The 17,273-nt window shown below is 38.7% G+C and overlaps 6 protein-coding genes across 6 annotated transcripts; all 6 read left to right on the top strand.

Moving 5' to 3' along the window:
- Positions 1–267: 267 nt before the first annotated feature.
- LSM04_008809 (NIF system FeS cluster assembly) lies at positions 268–1,053 on the top strand (the record flags this gene model as incomplete). Its single annotated transcript, XM_067339192.1, has 1 exon — positions 268–1,053. The coding sequence occupies one exon, from the start codon at positions 268–270 to the stop codon at positions 1,051–1,053; it is 786 nt and encodes a 261-aa protein (XP_067188055.1).
- A 553-nt stretch (positions 1,054–1,606) lies between these two features.
- LSM04_007985 (Translation initiation factor IF6) lies at positions 1,607–2,353 on the top strand (the record flags this gene model as incomplete). The annotated part of the gene is made up of 1 exon (XM_067339191.1): positions 1,607–2,353. The coding sequence occupies one exon, from the start codon at positions 1,607–1,609 to the stop codon at positions 2,351–2,353; it is 747 nt and encodes a 248-aa protein (XP_067188011.1).
- Positions 2,354–3,362: 1,009 nt separating this feature from the next.
- On the top strand, positions 3,363–5,730 carry LSM04_003953 (Protein kinase domain; the record flags this gene model as incomplete). Its single annotated transcript, XM_067339190.1, has 2 exons — positions 3,363–5,577; positions 5,633–5,730. The coding sequence occupies 2 exons, from the start codon at positions 3,363–3,365 to the stop codon at positions 5,728–5,730; spliced, it is 2,313 nt and encodes a 770-aa protein (XP_067187842.1).
- Positions 5,731–7,125: 1,395 nt separating this feature from the next.
- On the top strand, positions 7,126–10,230 carry LSM04_006155 (uncharacterized protein; the record flags this gene model as incomplete). Its single annotated transcript, XM_067339189.1, has 1 exon — positions 7,126–10,230. One exon carries the CDS (start codon positions 7,126–7,128, stop codon positions 10,228–10,230), a length of 3,105 nt encoding a protein of 1,034 aa, XP_067187923.1.
- A 494-nt stretch (positions 10,231–10,724) lies between these two features.
- LSM04_008836 (Calcineurin-like phosphoesterase domain) lies at positions 10,725–11,924 on the top strand (the record flags this gene model as incomplete). The annotated part of the gene is made up of 1 exon (XM_067339188.1): positions 10,725–11,924. One exon carries the CDS (start codon positions 10,725–10,727, stop codon positions 11,922–11,924), a length of 1,200 nt encoding a protein of 399 aa, XP_067188056.1.
- Positions 11,925–12,784: 860 nt separating this feature from the next.
- Positions 12,785–16,714, top strand: LSM04_005953 (Protein kinase domain; the record flags this gene model as incomplete). Its single annotated transcript, XM_067339187.1, has 1 exon — positions 12,785–16,714. The coding sequence occupies one exon, from the start codon at positions 12,785–12,787 to the stop codon at positions 16,712–16,714; it is 3,930 nt and encodes a 1,309-aa protein (XP_067187914.1).
- Positions 16,715–17,273: the final 559 nt, after the last annotated feature.

Here is a 17,273-nt window from a genome sequence, read left to right as displayed (position 1 = left end):
ATTATTGCTCGTTCTTTTTAACTTTTTTATATTCACATTTTCTATCTTTTTTTTTTTCCTTTTCTTCTTTCTTTCTTTTTTTTTTTTTTTCTTCTTCTTGTACTTTGCCTTTTTATTTTCTATGTTTTCATTCCCTCAATTTTCTCAATGTGTCCATCTCTTTTTCTTTTTCTTTCTTATTGTTGTTTGATTAGTAAGGCAGCTATACAATTTTGACTTCTACGCCCCTCTCCCTCTTTTTTTTTTAGGACTTCACCACCGTGGTGGATGTTTCGCCGTCTGCGGCCGTGTTTGATGCTGCAGCTGCACTCCACGCCCACCCCAAATCCCTTTTGTTTTACATTTCACATTCCATCACAGACGTATGAGAACTTTATTCCAGACGGGCAGACATGTGAAGTCTCACACCGGGGATTGGCTTGGGTGCATCCACTCAGTAATGGAATGTTTGAACAGTACGGGAGCGAAATCGTAAGTGTGTTTATTGCCCCACGATCCCTCTCAATTACTGTATATCAACATATTGAGTGGGATAAGGTAGAATGGAGTATTAGCTCATTTATAGGACATTATCTGGTATTCAATAATACATGTGTGCCCCCTGCAAAGGAGTATGCACTGTTAGAAGATGATCTTGAAACACGCGAGAATGATTCCGAAGTACTTCAGTGTATTAAAGAACTCCTGCGAGAACAGATCCGTCCAATGGTACAGCGAGATGGCGGGGATGTAAAATTGTTGAACTTCAATCCAGAAACGGGTGTAGTTTCGCTTGCTATGCTGGGTGCATGTCGTACCTGTCCATCCTCACGAAATACACTTAAGGATGGTATTGAACGTGTAATGAAACACTTTTTACCGGAAGTGAAGGAAGTGGTAGAAGCAAAAGGACATGCATTTTATGAAAAGTATGAATTGTTGTTTAATTCAGAGGCATCACTTCGTCGTGAGGCGGCAAGAATTGATATTATACGTCGTCAAAATATTCACTCAAAATTGACACCATCACTTTTGTCATATGAGGCGCTTCACGAACCGGATGGTGACGAATGATTGTATTTATTCTTTTATTATTGTTATTATTCTTTCTCTGTATTGTTGTGTCTATCGAAAGAATAATGAGAGAGTTGAGCTGATGCCATGCGAACGTTTTTCTTATTTGTTTCATGTGGAGCTGAAGTGTTTGATTCCTTCCTTTTTTTTTATCGTTTTCTCTTTTACTGCTCATTTTCTTTACTTCTTTCTGAACGCTTCCTTAATGGGCTCTCTACCTTTGTTATTAACTTGTTATGTATGTATTCTTTTTATTATTATTTTTATTTTAATATTTTTTTCGTCTACGTTCTTTTTTTTTTTCCTAGTTGCTACTTCTTTTTTTTTTAACGGTCTTCTCTTACTCTAGCAGAGAGACGTACAAAAAAAAAAAGAAAAAGAAAAAAAAGTCGTGGACAGTGATCATACACGCAAAAAAAAAAAAAAAAACACGACAACAACAACCAATAAACAATAACAAGACACCCAACCATTTAAACAGTTAAACACACGCACACACATATATATATATACATACAAGTGCATATATTGACAAGAAGAAGAAGAGTCAGGCATGACACTTCGCACCCGCTTTGAGAGTTCAGACGATGTCGGCGTGTTTGCCCGCCTGACAAACGCCTATTGCCTCGTGACCGCCGGCTCCTCGCAGAACTTCTACTCCGTGTTTGAACAGGAACTCGCCAGTCATATTCCCGTCATCTACACATCCATCGGCGGCTCCCGCGTGGTTGGCCGCCTCACCTGCGGCAATCGCCACGGCCTCGTCGTGCCCTCCATCACGACCGATCAGGAACTGCAGCACCTGCGCAACTCCCTCCCGGACAGCGTGAAGGTGCAGCGGGTGGAGGAGCGGCTCAGCGCACTCGGAAACTGCGTCGTCTGCAATGATCACGTCGCCCTCATCCACACCGATCTGAGCAGAGAGACAGAAGAGGTGATTCGTGATACACTCCAGGTGCAGACATTTCGAACATCCATTGCGGAGAACGCGTTAGTTGGAACCTACGCCGTAGCAACGAATAAGGGCTGCATGGTACATCCCAAAACACCTGCACAAGATATGGATGAAATTGCCTCACTTCTGCAAGTTCCCGTTGTGGCAGGTACAATCAATCGCGGTAGTGCGGCTGTTGGTTCTGGTCTTGTGGTAAACGATTGGGCAGCTTTCTGTGGTTTAAATACAACCGCTACAGAGATCACCGTGGTTGAGCGTATCTTCCGACTTCGTGGAGACCTTGGTGGAGATGAGCCAAACTTGCTGCAACAGTTACGTGAAACTCTGGTAGATGAATTGGCTTAGTCTTTGAATGAGTGAGGCAAACTGCGGGAAATACGAAATAAGTAATTACCACGGACTTCTCTGTCATTTTTTTTGTTTCTCTTTTACTTCCGTGTTAATGGGAATATTAAGTATAATCATCCCAAGAAACCTTTTTTTTCCCTTAAGGATCATCAGTATATGCATACAACCATGCGGACCTATGTATATACGCATAATATTGCATGGGTACGTAAGAGTTATATGTTTCTCTGTGTGCTTGTGTAATGCATGTTCTGCATTTGTATGTGTGTCCATGCGTTTACATTTTCTTTTTTTCACTGATTGAAATAGTGATTATCCTGAGGAATGTTATTTTATTTTTGAGATGTATGTAATATATTTTTTCCCCTTTGTTGTTACTATCATTTCTTCTTTTTTCTTCATTGGTGGTTTTTCACGTCTTTTTCTTTTAATCTATTTCCAGGAGAGAACAAGACGTGTTTCGATTATTCAAGCATATACAATCAATATATTTACTTTAAAAAGCTACAAGGGAAAAGACAAAAGAATAGGCTCCTAGAAGAACATTAAAGGAAACGGAACTCAACAGCCTAATCTTTACCTTTTTTTTTTCCTTTTTTCAAGAGGAGTGGGTAGGTGTGTTTTTACCACTTACAGTAACTCGGCAACGCTCTCTGTTTTACGTGTACGTTGAAGTGTAGAAAAAGGACTGAAAGCGATATTGCACTTCTTAAGGAGTGTCTGTTTTTGTGTGCTTGTACATCTGTAAGGAAATACGGGGTGTGAAAAGAGAGACAGTTGTACATAAGGCATATATATATATATATATATATATTCAGTGAAGAACAGTTGGGGAATTCGTCTATATATTGGGGATATATAGAAAGACTGCGAGCTTGCTAAAGTGGGGAATTGGAAAAACGAAAATAACATCGACAACAACAAAAGGTTTGAAACGGGACGGGAACAGAAAAGAAAAAAAAAGTGAATTCGAAAGGAATAAAGTGAGAGCGGCAAAAAAATAAAAATGACTCAACGATTTGGACCATATCGAGTTGGTGAAACCGTTGGGCGTGGTACGTTTGGTAAAGTAAAACTAGCAGTTCATGAGGCAACACGGTCAAAGGTGGCATTGAAGGTTATTCCTCGCAAAGTTATGGAACAAAATGCACGTTCTAATATAAAGATTACACGAGAGATAACAATTCTCAAAGTGCTTCGTCACCCAAATATTATGTGTCTTTATGACGTGGTACAAACCAAGCATGACATTGTTCTTGTACTAGAATACGTTTCAGGCGGTGAACTCTTTGACTATATTTGTAGTAAAGGTCGATTAGATGAAACTATAGCACGACACCTTTTCCAGCAGGTTGTAGCTGGAGTCGCCTATTGCCACAGACATCGTGTGGCCCATCGTGATCTTAAACCAGAGAATATCATGATGGAACAGGGATCCACAACGATAAAAATTGGCGATTTCGGTTTAGCCTCTGTTACCCACGATGGTTGTTTCTTTGAGACGAGTTGTGGAACGCCTAATTACGCCTCGCCGGAGATTGTGAGTGGGAAACCCTACGGCGGTCCAGAGGCGGATGTCTGGAGTTGCGGGGTTGTGCTCTACACAATGGTGGCTGGGGCACTTCCCTTTGATGACACAAATGTTGAGAATCTCTTTAAGAAGATTCAAACGGCTAATTATATTATGCCCAGTGGTCTCTCGGAAGAAGTCCGGGATCTTTTGCGGCGTATGATAGTTGTAAATCCATTAGAACGGGCTACAATGGAGCAAGTTATGCAACATCCATGGTTACGACCGGCGTTTCCTCCCTATTTACTTAAATTACACTATGAAGCTATTCTTGATACGATGCGATTTGGTAAAGCTTTGGAATTTGATGAGGAGACTCTTGATGATGAAGTGATTGCATCTGTGGCTAATTGTTATAGACTTTCATTTCAAGAAACGGCTTCCATTGTGGCAGAACATGAAAAGACAAAATCCTTATTATTTAATCCTGAAATATTTGATGGAAATATGGGAGAGAGACATTATCCAGGTGGACAATTTTTTACTAAATATGCCAATGTAGTAGATGCAAAGTTATGGCCAACTCCACTAGTTATTCCCGCCGCAGAGCAGGCACTTCGTGAAGAAGAACATGATGTACATGTAGCCTATCTTATTTTACTTCGTTATAAACAAAGTCTTTTACCTCCAGAGTATTTATCTCATATGGATGCCCGTTCTGAAGCTACAGGTTCTTTCATATTAACCTTATCCATGGGTCAGGGATATGGATCTGTTAATGCAAATTCCTTGCAGCAAATATCTATGGGATTTGCCTCCGCTTCTAGAACTCAAAATCCTTCTCAAAAAGCACCGCAAGGATGTATAAGAGCACAGAAAGATGGTGATGTTACATTTTGTGGTTCACTTCCTGTTCATGTACAAGCGGAATCAAAGGAAACAAAACCCAATACCGATACATATATGGAAGGATATAATAAATTAGCAGAAGCCTTTCTCCCACTCTATCTATCCCAATCAAAACATACCCTATTAGGAAAGTTTTTGAGGGTTATTGAACGTCCCATTTCGGTTTTAATGGAACAAACTCCTACATCTACACCATCTAAATTGTCAAACAATAGTAGTAAAGGTAATAAAACTGGTGGTGGTGGTGGTAGTAGTAGTAGTGGTAATCTTTTACAACCTCTACTTAAACCAATGACAGATGATGTTGATATGGGTTCTTCCCCATCTGTAAATGATAGTGGTTCACTACTACGTCCGACTTCTACTACTACTAGTACTACTAGCAGTACTAGTAAAGGGGGACGAATAAGAATTGGTGTTCAAGGCAAGAAATCTACTTCCTTACGTGAGAAGACTATTCCCTTCTCATCTCCAAATACGCCGGATGTACTTCATTGTGAAATAGTAGCACGTTTCGGAAATGATTTTATTCGTAATGGAGTATTATTTTCCCCAAGTGATCCCGCTGCAACATTACGTTGTGTCTATAGTGCTATGAAAGAGGAGGGTCTTTTGTGGAAAACTATTCATCCGTACTATTTTTCAGCGGTAATGTATCCATCTGTAAAACTACAAATAAAGATATATAAGGTAACAGAAGAAGGGCAACTTGTGGATGTGAAGGTATCATGTCAGAGCGGTATGCACGGAATTGATGTGGCATGTAAACTATTAGAGCGACTTCGAAAGAAATCCAGTGCACGTTAATAAAATGCTTGGGAAAAGCTTAACAATAGGTGAATCCAGCCTCACATTAGGTGTTGGCAATGCCCAATTAAATCAATCACAAGGTGACGGCAGAATAACCAACGCAGAAAAAGGATCTACGCGTAAACTCTCCAGTGGCGAAAAGTAAATAAACTGTGCCACACCAATACATTACAAAGATATTTTTGTATTATTTTTAAACGGCAGGATATTAGGAAAAAGAATTGTTCGCTTTTACATTTTTCTTTTTTTTCTTTTTCTTTTTGTCTGTAACCTTTTCTTCTTTTTGAAAAGAATTGTCTCCCACTGCCAGAGAGGCTATATATATATATATATATATATATATATATCAATGTGAAGGCGAACGAAAATGGAAACCCATATTTCCTGTCTAAAAAACGAACTTCCAAAATAAGTTGGATTTGCTCAGAAAAAAAAAAGAGACTAGGATTAATGCTTATGTGTTTCTGTGTGCTTTTTTTTTATGTTTCTTTTTCCTTCAATGCGTTTGTGTATGTCTTTCTCTTATAATGCGTGTTTGTTGTGGGGATTTATGTTGCAAAAGTGTTGTTTTTGTTTTGTTTTGTTTTGGTCTTTTTCTTTTTTGTTGGTTAGTATTGGACGTTTCTTTATTTTTATTATTGTGCCACTGTTGGAAAGTGTCTATCTCTCTGTGTGTGCGTGGTGTACTACTGAGAGAACAGAAGGGAGTTCTCACCTTATTTCTCTGCAAAGTTAAAACGCCATACTCGTTCCTTCTATGCACATCATATCCATTTTCGGTTTCTTGTTGCATTTTTTTTTTGTTATTATTATCGGTTTTACCTCTTGGGAAGAAAAAAAAAAAGAGGAAAAGAGTCCCTGATCTGAAAAAAAAAGGAAACTAAAGGAAACCGAAGAAAAAAACTAAATTGTAAATTCAAGCGTACATGCAAATGTACAAATGGAATCTGCAAGAAAACGAAAGCAAATGACATATCTTTTAGTCCTATATTATTATTACTGTTGCTGTTGCGAGTCCCTTCTCTACTGCCTGGGATTGATGGGTAAAGGGTGTGAGAGGGAACATGGGATGCAGTGTTTTTTTCTCTTCTTAATGCTTAAACCTTCCTTTTTTTCTTTGTTTTCCTTAATTCGCTTTCATTTTTTTTTTTTTTATGTCTTTTACCGTGCCCTCGGTCATATTTATTTCTTCTTGCTGTTGAAATTGATGACTTCCTTTGTTGTTGTTTTTTTCTTTTCTACGATGACTACAGATATATGATTATCCTTCTTTCTCTGTTTCTTTTCTCTTATTTATTTATTTCTAATGTATACGTTAGGGTCCTCTTTTTTTCCGCCTTCGATCCGGTGAAGGGAGAATCTTTTACTTTACGGAGGTGTGAGGTACAAGCTGGGTACATTTATTTATTTATTTATAAATATAAATAAATACTCGTATCGTATCTTATTATTATTGCTATTTCTTTTATTATTTTTTTTTCCATTTCCCCTACATGCGTGTGTGGGTCTCTCCCTCTTATCATTTTTCTACATACGCTGCATGACTAACGAGGAATTTAATTGCCACTCCGCCGCCGTACCACCGCCGGTGTGGGCGAAATTGCGTGGATGTCATAATCCCGAAAAGGCCGTTATTGTTTACCAAAACGCTAAAGGAACGGGTGAGGCCGCCGTGCAGGAATTACTCGCCCGGGCCCGTATTGTTGTACCGGCGTTAATGAATTATCTCTTCTTCAGCTCCGCCCATCTTGCCGTGTTGTATTTGGGAAAGAGTATTATCGGCACGAGGAAGGTGGGAATTGATGAGGGGGCGGTGGATATGAAGATTCGCATGATTCGTTACTTGACAACAGAAATGTGGCCTCCGCTTCTTCGCACGGATGCACCGGATGATTCGTATATTACGGATGTATTACACTCGGAATGCAGTGAGAGTTGCTTTGATGATTTATTAGCCGATGTTCCCGATTTTCATAATAGTGATGAATCAAAGAATATGGACGATATGAGGCAAGAAGGTAAAAGAAGTGGTGATGGTCAAATGGTTCAGCGAAGATCATCCATCAATTTATTAAAACAATTTATATTGGATAGCAAAATGGAGGTGTTTGTGTACCTTAAAAATGGCATTGGAGGGACTAAGTATCTAAAATTAATTCTTCGTAATACAATGCATCGCCTACACTTTGATGTGATAGATCCTAAAGATGAGAAACATCGCTGGGAGGAGCGAAAATTATTTACTCGTATACTTGATAACTTGGAAACACGCAAAGGTATTCCAAGCTTTGAGGCATATGAGAGATTTTTCCGTGAGGCATGTACAATGACAGCACGATTACCCATACATCATGGATTACTAGGACAACGTTTGGTTATATATATTCACCCAAGAGAAGAAATAGAAGAAAAGAATCATAGTAAGGGTGAGGAAAAGGAATCCCGTTATTTTCCTTGGATGACACGTTTATCAAGACCTGAAGGTTCAATGTTAGATTACAAAAGTTATATATTTAATACTGTAAGTGAAATAAACTACAATTGTGTACGTTTTATGTGTGGATTTCTCAACGCATACAGAGAGGGAAAACTTCTCATTGGCGTACATGAAATTGCAAAACGAAACGTGGACGGGACCATACCTCCTATAGGAGATGGAAAAAACACTATTGTACGTAATGATGATTTGGTGGATCAATATGTAGTTGGTTTACATATAACAGAAGATGGATTACATGATATTCAAGAAAGTCTTTCAAAACAGTTACTTGAATGTTTACCACCCGTACCTCCTCAAACTGTTTGGTTAGATGTAATACCAGTAAAATTACCATTAAATTTTAGGAGGTCAAAAAGAGTTGTGGTATTTTTTGATGAGGATTCATCTCCTTACGGTGTTGCTATTAAACAAAAGATTTTTTCCGCTATGCATAACCTTGTTCCATTAGGCCTTTCTCTAGTTCAAGTAGAGAGTAATATACTACGGGAACGATTTAGAAGTGATGAAAGAATGTATGATGAGTATGATTTTAATAAAAGATTAGGTCTTTACGTTGTGGCAGCTATAGATCGTTCAACATCGCTTCATCATCAGAATTGGGAAGAATCTCTTACAACGGCATTTGAAAGTCAAAGAAATCATTGTTGGTGTCAATATGTGGATGATCCAGGTGATGTTTGTATTCCTCCTCTTAGTGTTATCGAAATATCTATTGATATGAAACGTAGCTCTTACTTACCACTTCGAATGTATAAAGGTAAATTTTTCACTGGATGGCCATCTATTCCTATTTGGGATAATAATACAAAAACAGTTAGACGTATTGAACGTAATCATAATATTTTTCGTTATTTTACGACTACATCATCTATGGTTAGTCCATTTTCTCAAGGAGAGAAATCAAATGCCGTGGCTTTTGCAGTTCCAGGGCAATTTACGGAACAAAATGATATATTCTTTCGACGTACTGTACTACAAGCTCAGCAGTCATGGTATACAGTGCCACAGATTGCGAGTCTAGTACTTAGTTTCTTAGGAGACACATTAGATTGTCTTCGCTTTCGTATTTTACACTCCGTGTGTGATATGGTGTTTGAACGTCAACAAGGCACGCATTTACTGCAGATGTTACTTTCAACTCCATTGGGAAATGTCGCTTTTAGTTGCTCGTGGGCTATTATTTCATGGATGCAAGATGAAATGCGGGCTTCTGATATTGCCCCTATGCCATTACTTCTCTGCCGTGTGTTTGAGACGATTGGAACACTTCCATCCCCTTTTCCATACGTGGCGGTACCACTTGCACAACAATCCTTTCGTGTTTCCAAGTATCTTGTGCCACTCTTTTACTTGCAGAGTTACTACGATGGTCTCATGCGGCCCGCTATTGTTCTGGATGTTCGTGATGGCATTGTGAAGAAAGTACGTTTGCAGACTGGCAGTCTTCTTCTCTCCGTTGTTGTCGGTGTGGGATTTGAACACATCACGCGACGTCGACTCAGTCAATTTCTCTACCGGGAAAATATGATGGAGGATGATTCCGCCTTCTGCAGTGATGAGGCCGCCGCGTTGAGTATTCCCATGCAGGGATTTCTCACCCCATCCCTGCGGTTTCAGCCACTGCAGGACGACGGTGTGGAGCAGCCAACGCCTCTCACCATAACACACCTCAGCGATAATGATAATAATAATAATAATAATAATAATAATAATAATAATAATAATAATAATAATAACACACAAACCACAAGCCGTGATGTGGAGAAACAACTCCCATTACTGTATTTTAAATTTCTCACAGATAAGACGTTGGTAACATGTGAGAATTCTTCTTCCTCTCCGCATGATGAACATAATACTGTTAGTATTGGTAATACTGTGTTAACGGCGGGAACACAAAATACCCATAAAATGCCATGGACACTCTCACATGTACTCTCTTGGTTTAATGTACTCTCTTCGGATGATCACGTGGAGTTGTTTGGTTACTGTAGACGATCTCTTTGTTATCGTGTGGAGTCTCTTCGTGAGATATGCGCAGAACACGTGGATGCTGGTAGCGCGCTGATGGCTCGTTTACAGCTGGCGGATTCTCCACGGAGTTGTTTACTGCATAAAAAAATTGAAGAGTGGAAATCTATATAAAGAACAAAGCAATATATATATTTCTTCTATTCAATGTAGATGGTCTTTTACAGTGTAAATAGAAAAAAAAGAGGCGGGAAAAAGTAAAAGCAAAGCAAAACGAAATGACGAGAAAACTATCTTACTTACACAAATACACTTACAAAAGCAGAGAAAAAGAAGAAAGGATGTATCCTCTAATGTAGATGTGACTGGGAAAAAAAAAACAGGAAATAAAACATAAAAGCAAGAAAAAAAAAGACATGTACTAATAGTTACACTTTTTTTTTCTTTTCTTGTTGCTTTTTTTTTTGCTTTATTTTGTGTTTTTCCAATGAGCACAGGGAAAGGAAAAGGTTCGAAGAATTGGCTGAGGAGGTTAGTCCTGTGTGTTTGTGACACGGAAAGTACATAATATATATATATATATATATATATATACTTGCAGGTGGGAAGAGGATAAGAGAAAAAGAAAATAAAAGAAGGAAATTCTACTAATACGGTTTCCTAAAATAATGGAAAAAAGTGCGTCACGTAGGCGATGGGCAAGATCTTTACAAGGAGTAACAGCAAAGTGTCTCTTTTTACTTTCAACATTGGTGACTGTTTTCTTTATCATATTGTTTGCATATTATTCACATTATAGCTACGATGGATATTGGTCAAACGAAGCAATACCACCTACAGTACCACGTGGAGATCTTCACAAAACTTGGAGATGGCATTCATACCTTTCATTGGGACGTCAGAAAGCTTCCTCAATACTTCCTGGTGATAAATCTATTACGTTAACTAATGCCGAACATGTAACTCGTCGAGGAGCCTCTGTTCAAAAACTGTTCTCTTGCTACGGGAATAGAAAGAATGCGAATATAAGCAGTTCAAAGGACAAAAATTACGATTTTGTTATTTTACCAATTGGTTGCTTTGGTGATGTTCTCTCCGATTGCGTATCATGCACTCTTAGCAAGACACTAGTAAATGCTACTTATTGTGGTAGAAGAAAATTGGGACTTTTCCTTGGTGATAATTTTTATCCATATGGTATCCGATCTTTTCGTGAACCACGTTTTCATCGTGATCTTCATAAGAAGTTTTTACAATTTCCTGAACTTCGAATACAATACTACGCAACAAGTGGAAATCATGATGAACGTCCACGGTTTTTGTATCGTAATAAACCACATTGGAAATTCCCATCACCTTATTACAATACTGGTGTTCTCCAAAGTGGAGAGACCACGATAGAAATCTTTGTCTTCTCTACAAATCCATATGAAATACGCACTTCGCAAAGATTTCACGTGAAACAAGCAAAATGGCTTGATAGAGTTTTAACCAATAGCACGGCACATTGGAAGATTGTCATGACACATGAACCAATATTTGATTTTGTGAACTTAAAACACTTTCCAAGAAGTACCGGGTATATACATCCTCTTCTTAAAAAACACAAGGTTAGCCTGTTAGTATGTGCCCATTTACATGGTGTATTTTTACATGGTGTAGATGGTGGATATTATCAATTAATATCCGCAGGATTCGTCAGTAATTTGGCAACTAGCATGCATTCAGAGCGTCCGTTAGGCTATAATCATCTTGGTAATGGGGCCACTGCTCTTTTGGTTAATCATAATGACATTACTGTTCTTGCGGCGGACGCCAAGGGCCATCTCATATTTCAACACAAAATTCCACATCGTATGGCGACTTAGAAGAAACGGGTAAAGGGTGTGGCTAGTTTATAATGATTGAGGATATTGTTGGATTTTTTTTTCCTTGTTTCGTTACTGTTCTTTAATTCTTGTATCGTTTTTCAATACGGGAGGAAAGAAAAAAAGAAAGATGAATTTTGATTCGCGTTATTTTGTTGTTGTTGTTCCTGTTGTTGTCGTTTGGATTTATTTTATAATTCTTGCTCTACACTTGGTGACGGCAGAATTCTTTCTTTTACTATTTTTCCTCTGATAGGCAGATGTAGTTGAGAGATGCCCTTTTTTTTAAATTCTTTCTTGTTTAGGTTCCATTCTATTGGGCGGATTGAGAGATGCTCTAAATACATGTAAAGCATCTTTTTTCTTTCGTTTTTCCTCTGTGGGTTTGGAGTTCGTTTGTACAAGAAACGCAGAAAGGAAAATAAAACAAACTCTCTTGTTCTCTTAGTGATCTATTACTTTTACTTTCTCTCTTTTTTTTTGTGTCTTTAGGTGTGGGGAGCGGGAGAGGAAGTGTGAGTTGCGTGATATTCCCTTTATTATCTTTTCTCTTTTCAATTTGGTTGTTTAATTGAAATGACATTGATCTTTGCTTTTTATTCTAAGGTTTTGCATACTATGGGTTTACGTTTGTATATTATGATATCAGAAGAAAAATATGATAGAAATTGTGTTTGTGGACTCTCAGGATGTACCGGTAGTCTATTTTTTTTGTCAAGTATATCTCTTTTTTTTTCTTCTTTCTCTACTTCTTTTTGCTATGAATTATTATTATTATTATTATTATTATTATTATTATTATTATTATTATTTTACACAAAAAACAAACGAAAAAAATACAACGTTTTTTTTATTGGAAAATGAAAAAGTGTAGTTCAAATCCACAGCTTACACCAGTGAGAGTGGATCAAATGAATAAAGAGAGAGAGGATGGAGGTGCAACGCTGTATTCTAGTGTAGATGCAGTAGAGATGGTGGGCCCTGAACCCAATCCACTCCTTTTTTCTAGTGCACTGTTTAGTAGCAGTGATCAGTCTTCATCTGTGAAGAAAGTATCAAACTCTCCTAAAATCAAATTTATTAATGGTAGAGAAGAATCTATGACAGCTAGTGGGGAGTACAAGAGAGATTCTAGAACGAATGGAAATATTAATTCGATTTCTAATAGTGGTGTAACTATTATATCTTCAGATAGAGAAACACCGTTTCAGTCAAAGGAAGCACCTTTGGAAGGTCCTAGAGTTGTGAAGAAGGGGAATTGTTTAATATGTATTGTATTACTGCTGTTTTCTCTACTATTAGGTGTTGGAGGAGGGATTGCCACGGGTTTTGTTGGATACCTTTATAATATGCGTAATCAGCGAACTGCTCTATCAATCACGAACTCTATTGTCCTTAGTAGTGCTGTTGGTGTTCTTGATGTTCTACAGGATGGTCTTAAATCAGATTCTTTGACACTCGTACATTTTGCAGATCGTATTGGAACGAACTTCACATCATCTACTGAAATGCTTGAGGCATATAATGAATCTTTTTTCATGTACTTAACACTTATGTTAGGGACAAAAACAGGAACTGATGATTATACTATTTATGTACCTTTTTGTAGTCCCGATCGTGTAGAGGGTGGAACCTGTTATGACGCTATGTTACTATCATACACCTGTAGACCATTTCGTGCAGGAAAAGATAGGTGCTATTATACTACTGCTAGGGATAATATTGTAACTGTATATGAAGTACATAAAAGTGAAAATGGAGCTGTGACTGGAATGTCATGGATAGATTCAAGAAGTTTGACCGGGAAGGCAGTAAATGTAACTGGTTTAGTGAATAATGAAAGTAGCCATTACCTTGAACGAACTGTCTCAACATCTGCTGATGGAAGTACACATTCTGTTATAACTTTTCAAAGAGTAGTGAATAGAAATAATCGATTCATTGTCTGTGAAACAAGTAGTTATACTAGTAATTGGTTTCGAGGATTTTATGAAAGTTTACATAAAGCAGATATAAGTTATGCCATGATTTTTGCTTCATCTGGATATATACTGGCATATTCCTACGGAAGGAGTGTATATCCTAGGGGTGTTCCTTGTAGAAGTATTAATCCAGATAATGTGTATCCAAAGACTTCATTTACTCCAGAAAATTGTGGAACACATGGTGGTGAGGTTCTTGATAGTATTGTAGATCTTTTAGTAAACTCTGATAGTTCAAGCCTACCCTTACCACTTTTACCTGGTGTCGGTGATGCTGTTGTGGCAGATCATAATGGTTTCGTTGTAGCTGTACAATCCTTTTTGAAAATTTGGAATGAAGATGCTAACTTTCAAACCTTTTTTGCTGCATATGCTACACCGATGGCAACAGGTCTTGATGAACAAGGTGCACTACAAATTATTATATGTGTTGTAATTGTAGTTACTTCTATTATTATTCTTGGTGGAGTGAGTCTATTTTCTATAAGTCAATTTCAAAGAACGTTAGAGTTGGTATCTGTATTAGCTGTTAATGTTTCCACTTATAACTTGGATAAGATGCAAGAAGTTCTTGATCGTAGCCAATCGGATTGTAGTGCACGATTTGGTTTTTTAGCAAGTGCTTTATTGAGAGAAGAATTTACGAAGATTTTACTTAATCTCAAAATTTATCGTCCTTTTTTACCCCAAGCACTATTGACAAACTTATCTCATGGAGTACGGAATTGTGAACAAGGTGGATCTGAAACATTTGAGCCTCCTTTTGGTGATGATTATTATAATATGAAAAATTATACTAATTCAGAAGGTACATCTTTACCAGCCCAACCACCACCGGAACTTGGTTTCGTAGAGAGAGATACTGGGTATCGTGATAATACAAATGGGGATTCTGTTGAGGCTATAGCAGGTAATTGGCCATTACAAAGGTTAAAAAGTGTAAAAGGTACCGTGATAGTAATATCACTTTTAGATTGTATAATAAAAGAATCTGGATCTGTTGCCATTATTGATCGCTTTTTAGCTTTTGTTTTACATCATGTGAGAGTAAATGGAGGTGTTGCAGATCACATTGGAACTGATCAAGTGATTGCTACTTTTAACTTTCACATACCCGTTATGCGTCATCAACAAAAAGCGTGTCAATGTGCTATGGCGATTCAGGAGGATTGCCAAAAAGCTGAGCTTCGTGTGGCGACCGCTATAACCTCTGGGGCTAATTATGTATGCACGGTGGGGACGGATGAACAGAAGGCGCGGGTCGTGGCGGGCGACAGTGTGGACTTTGCCAAGCAGCTCGTCACGCTGAATCCCTACTTGGGAGTGGCGATCCTCGTCACGCAGGCGGTGGCCCACGCCGCTGGGGTGGTGGTGGTGCCGGTCGATCACGTCGAGGTGTTTGCCCCGCAGGGGGGCGCGATGGCCCGCCACGTCGTCTTCGAGCTGGTCGCCCTCCACCACACGGAGCTGTCGGCGGAGCGGAGTTTGACGCGGGAGGTCCTCCACCTCATCCTCGGCCGCCAGCGGGAGCGGGCCCTGCAGGTCGTCGCGGACTTTCTCCACCGCCACCCAAACACCGCGGAGGTGCCGTGGGGGGCACGACGTCTGCACGAGCTGTGCGTCCGCAACGCCGCCCTCATTGAGGCCGGGTACGCCAGGCGGGCGGTTCAATGGGCTCCACTCGAGGGAGAGGCATGGCTGCAGCGTGTGTACAGGCAGAACAAGAACAATAATGCTGGTACTAGTACTAGTGCTGATGGTGTTGGAGGTGCAGGTGCAGGAGGAAGTGGGTCTAACCGTGCATGTGATGTGGAGCGGGCAAAGGAGAAGATTGACGAAATGTCGCACTCCAGTAGACGCGCGGTCGTGATGAAAGCAAAATCACAAGGGGAAGATGCACTCATCTCGATATTTTTAAAAGATGGGGATGCTTCAGAAGAAGAAGAAAATGATACAGAAGAAGATCAAAGACTGTGTGTTGTGCAAGAAAGTTTCTCAAGATCATCTCTTCCTAGATGTGTAGAGGATTTTAATCAACAAATTTTTTACCTTACGAATGAATTGCTAGGAAAAGGACAGTTTGGAGAGGTTTATCTTGCTATATCTTCTAGTGGAAGTTTTGTCGCTACAAAAGTATTCCCACTAGAGGAGGATAATGGAGCTGCCTTAGTCTGTGAAGTTGAGGCACTTATTCAACTTCGACATGAACATATCTTAACATATGATACATGCGCTATTCAAGATGGGTTCTTCTTTATATTTACAGAGTATATGGCTGCAGGAAATATGCGTAAATTAATTGATCGTCTTGGTCAAGTTCCTGAAGAAGCTGCTTGTAAATATAGTCGTGATATCCTCTATGGATTACAATTTCTTCACAGTATGAAATATGTTCACTGCGATTTGAAACCAGATAATGTTCTACTTTCCTCAGAAGGTACATGTAAACTTGGAGATTTTGGTACCGTAAGACTTGCTCTAAGCGTAGCAGATAGGGTTGGAACTCTTCGTGGTACACCACGTTATATGGCACCAGAGGCAGTATTAGGCAATTGGACTGTAAAAGCAGATATTTATAGTTTTGGACTAACTGTAGCACATATGTTACTAGGATGTAACCCTTGGTCCCAATGTTCTGAACCAGATGAACACTTTCTTGTGCGACTTGCACAAAATAAGGGTGATATGAAACCTAATTTACCAACCGGATTGAAGAATAAGGAATTGGAGTGCGCTATCCACAGTTGTTGTGAATTCGAACCATCCAAGCGCCCAACAGTAAATGAACTGCTTACCTTACTCTCATGAAATTTTAATGAATTTGGGTAAATTCTCAACACACATTCTTTATGATGTATCTTTGTGGTTTTGGTGTATATATATATATATTCATGTAGTCCTACAGTTTCATTTTGAGTGGTAATGATAGTAAATAATATAGTAATAATACCTTTGACACAAGAAAAAAAAAGCTTATTTGGTGTTTCCTTGTAATGGATAATTTTTCTCTCTTTGGAGCCCCTCTGTCTCATCGCAATCATCATCGCGGAACAAAATTACTTACCCCTTCAAAAAAAAATAATAATAATAACAATAATAATACTGAGTAATAAGCGCATATACAGAGAGACAAGAAAACAGAGGAAGTCTTCTTTAAGGTTTCTACAGTATGGTGGGGTGGCACGCTGCGTTTATATTCCTACGTACAATTAATGGTTTAATCTGGAATTGAGGCACATGACGGAAGAAGGGAAGGAGGGGGGTAATTAAAAAAAAAAACAATTTATACATATATCATGCTTTATGTCACAGAAAAAACTACATTAAACGATTCACGAATGGTTTTGTCATTATTATTTTTCAGTTG

Source organism: Trypanosoma melophagium (assembly GCF_022059095.1).
Source record: "Trypanosoma melophagium isolate St. Kilda chromosome Unknown ctg4segment1, whole genome shotgun sequence".
In the NCBI taxonomy this organism is placed as follows: domain Eukaryota; phylum Euglenozoa; class Kinetoplastea; order Trypanosomatida; family Trypanosomatidae; genus Trypanosoma; species Trypanosoma melophagium.
The sequence above is the reverse complement of the archived record's forward strand: the minus strand, read 5'-3'. Positions and strand labels throughout refer to the sequence as shown.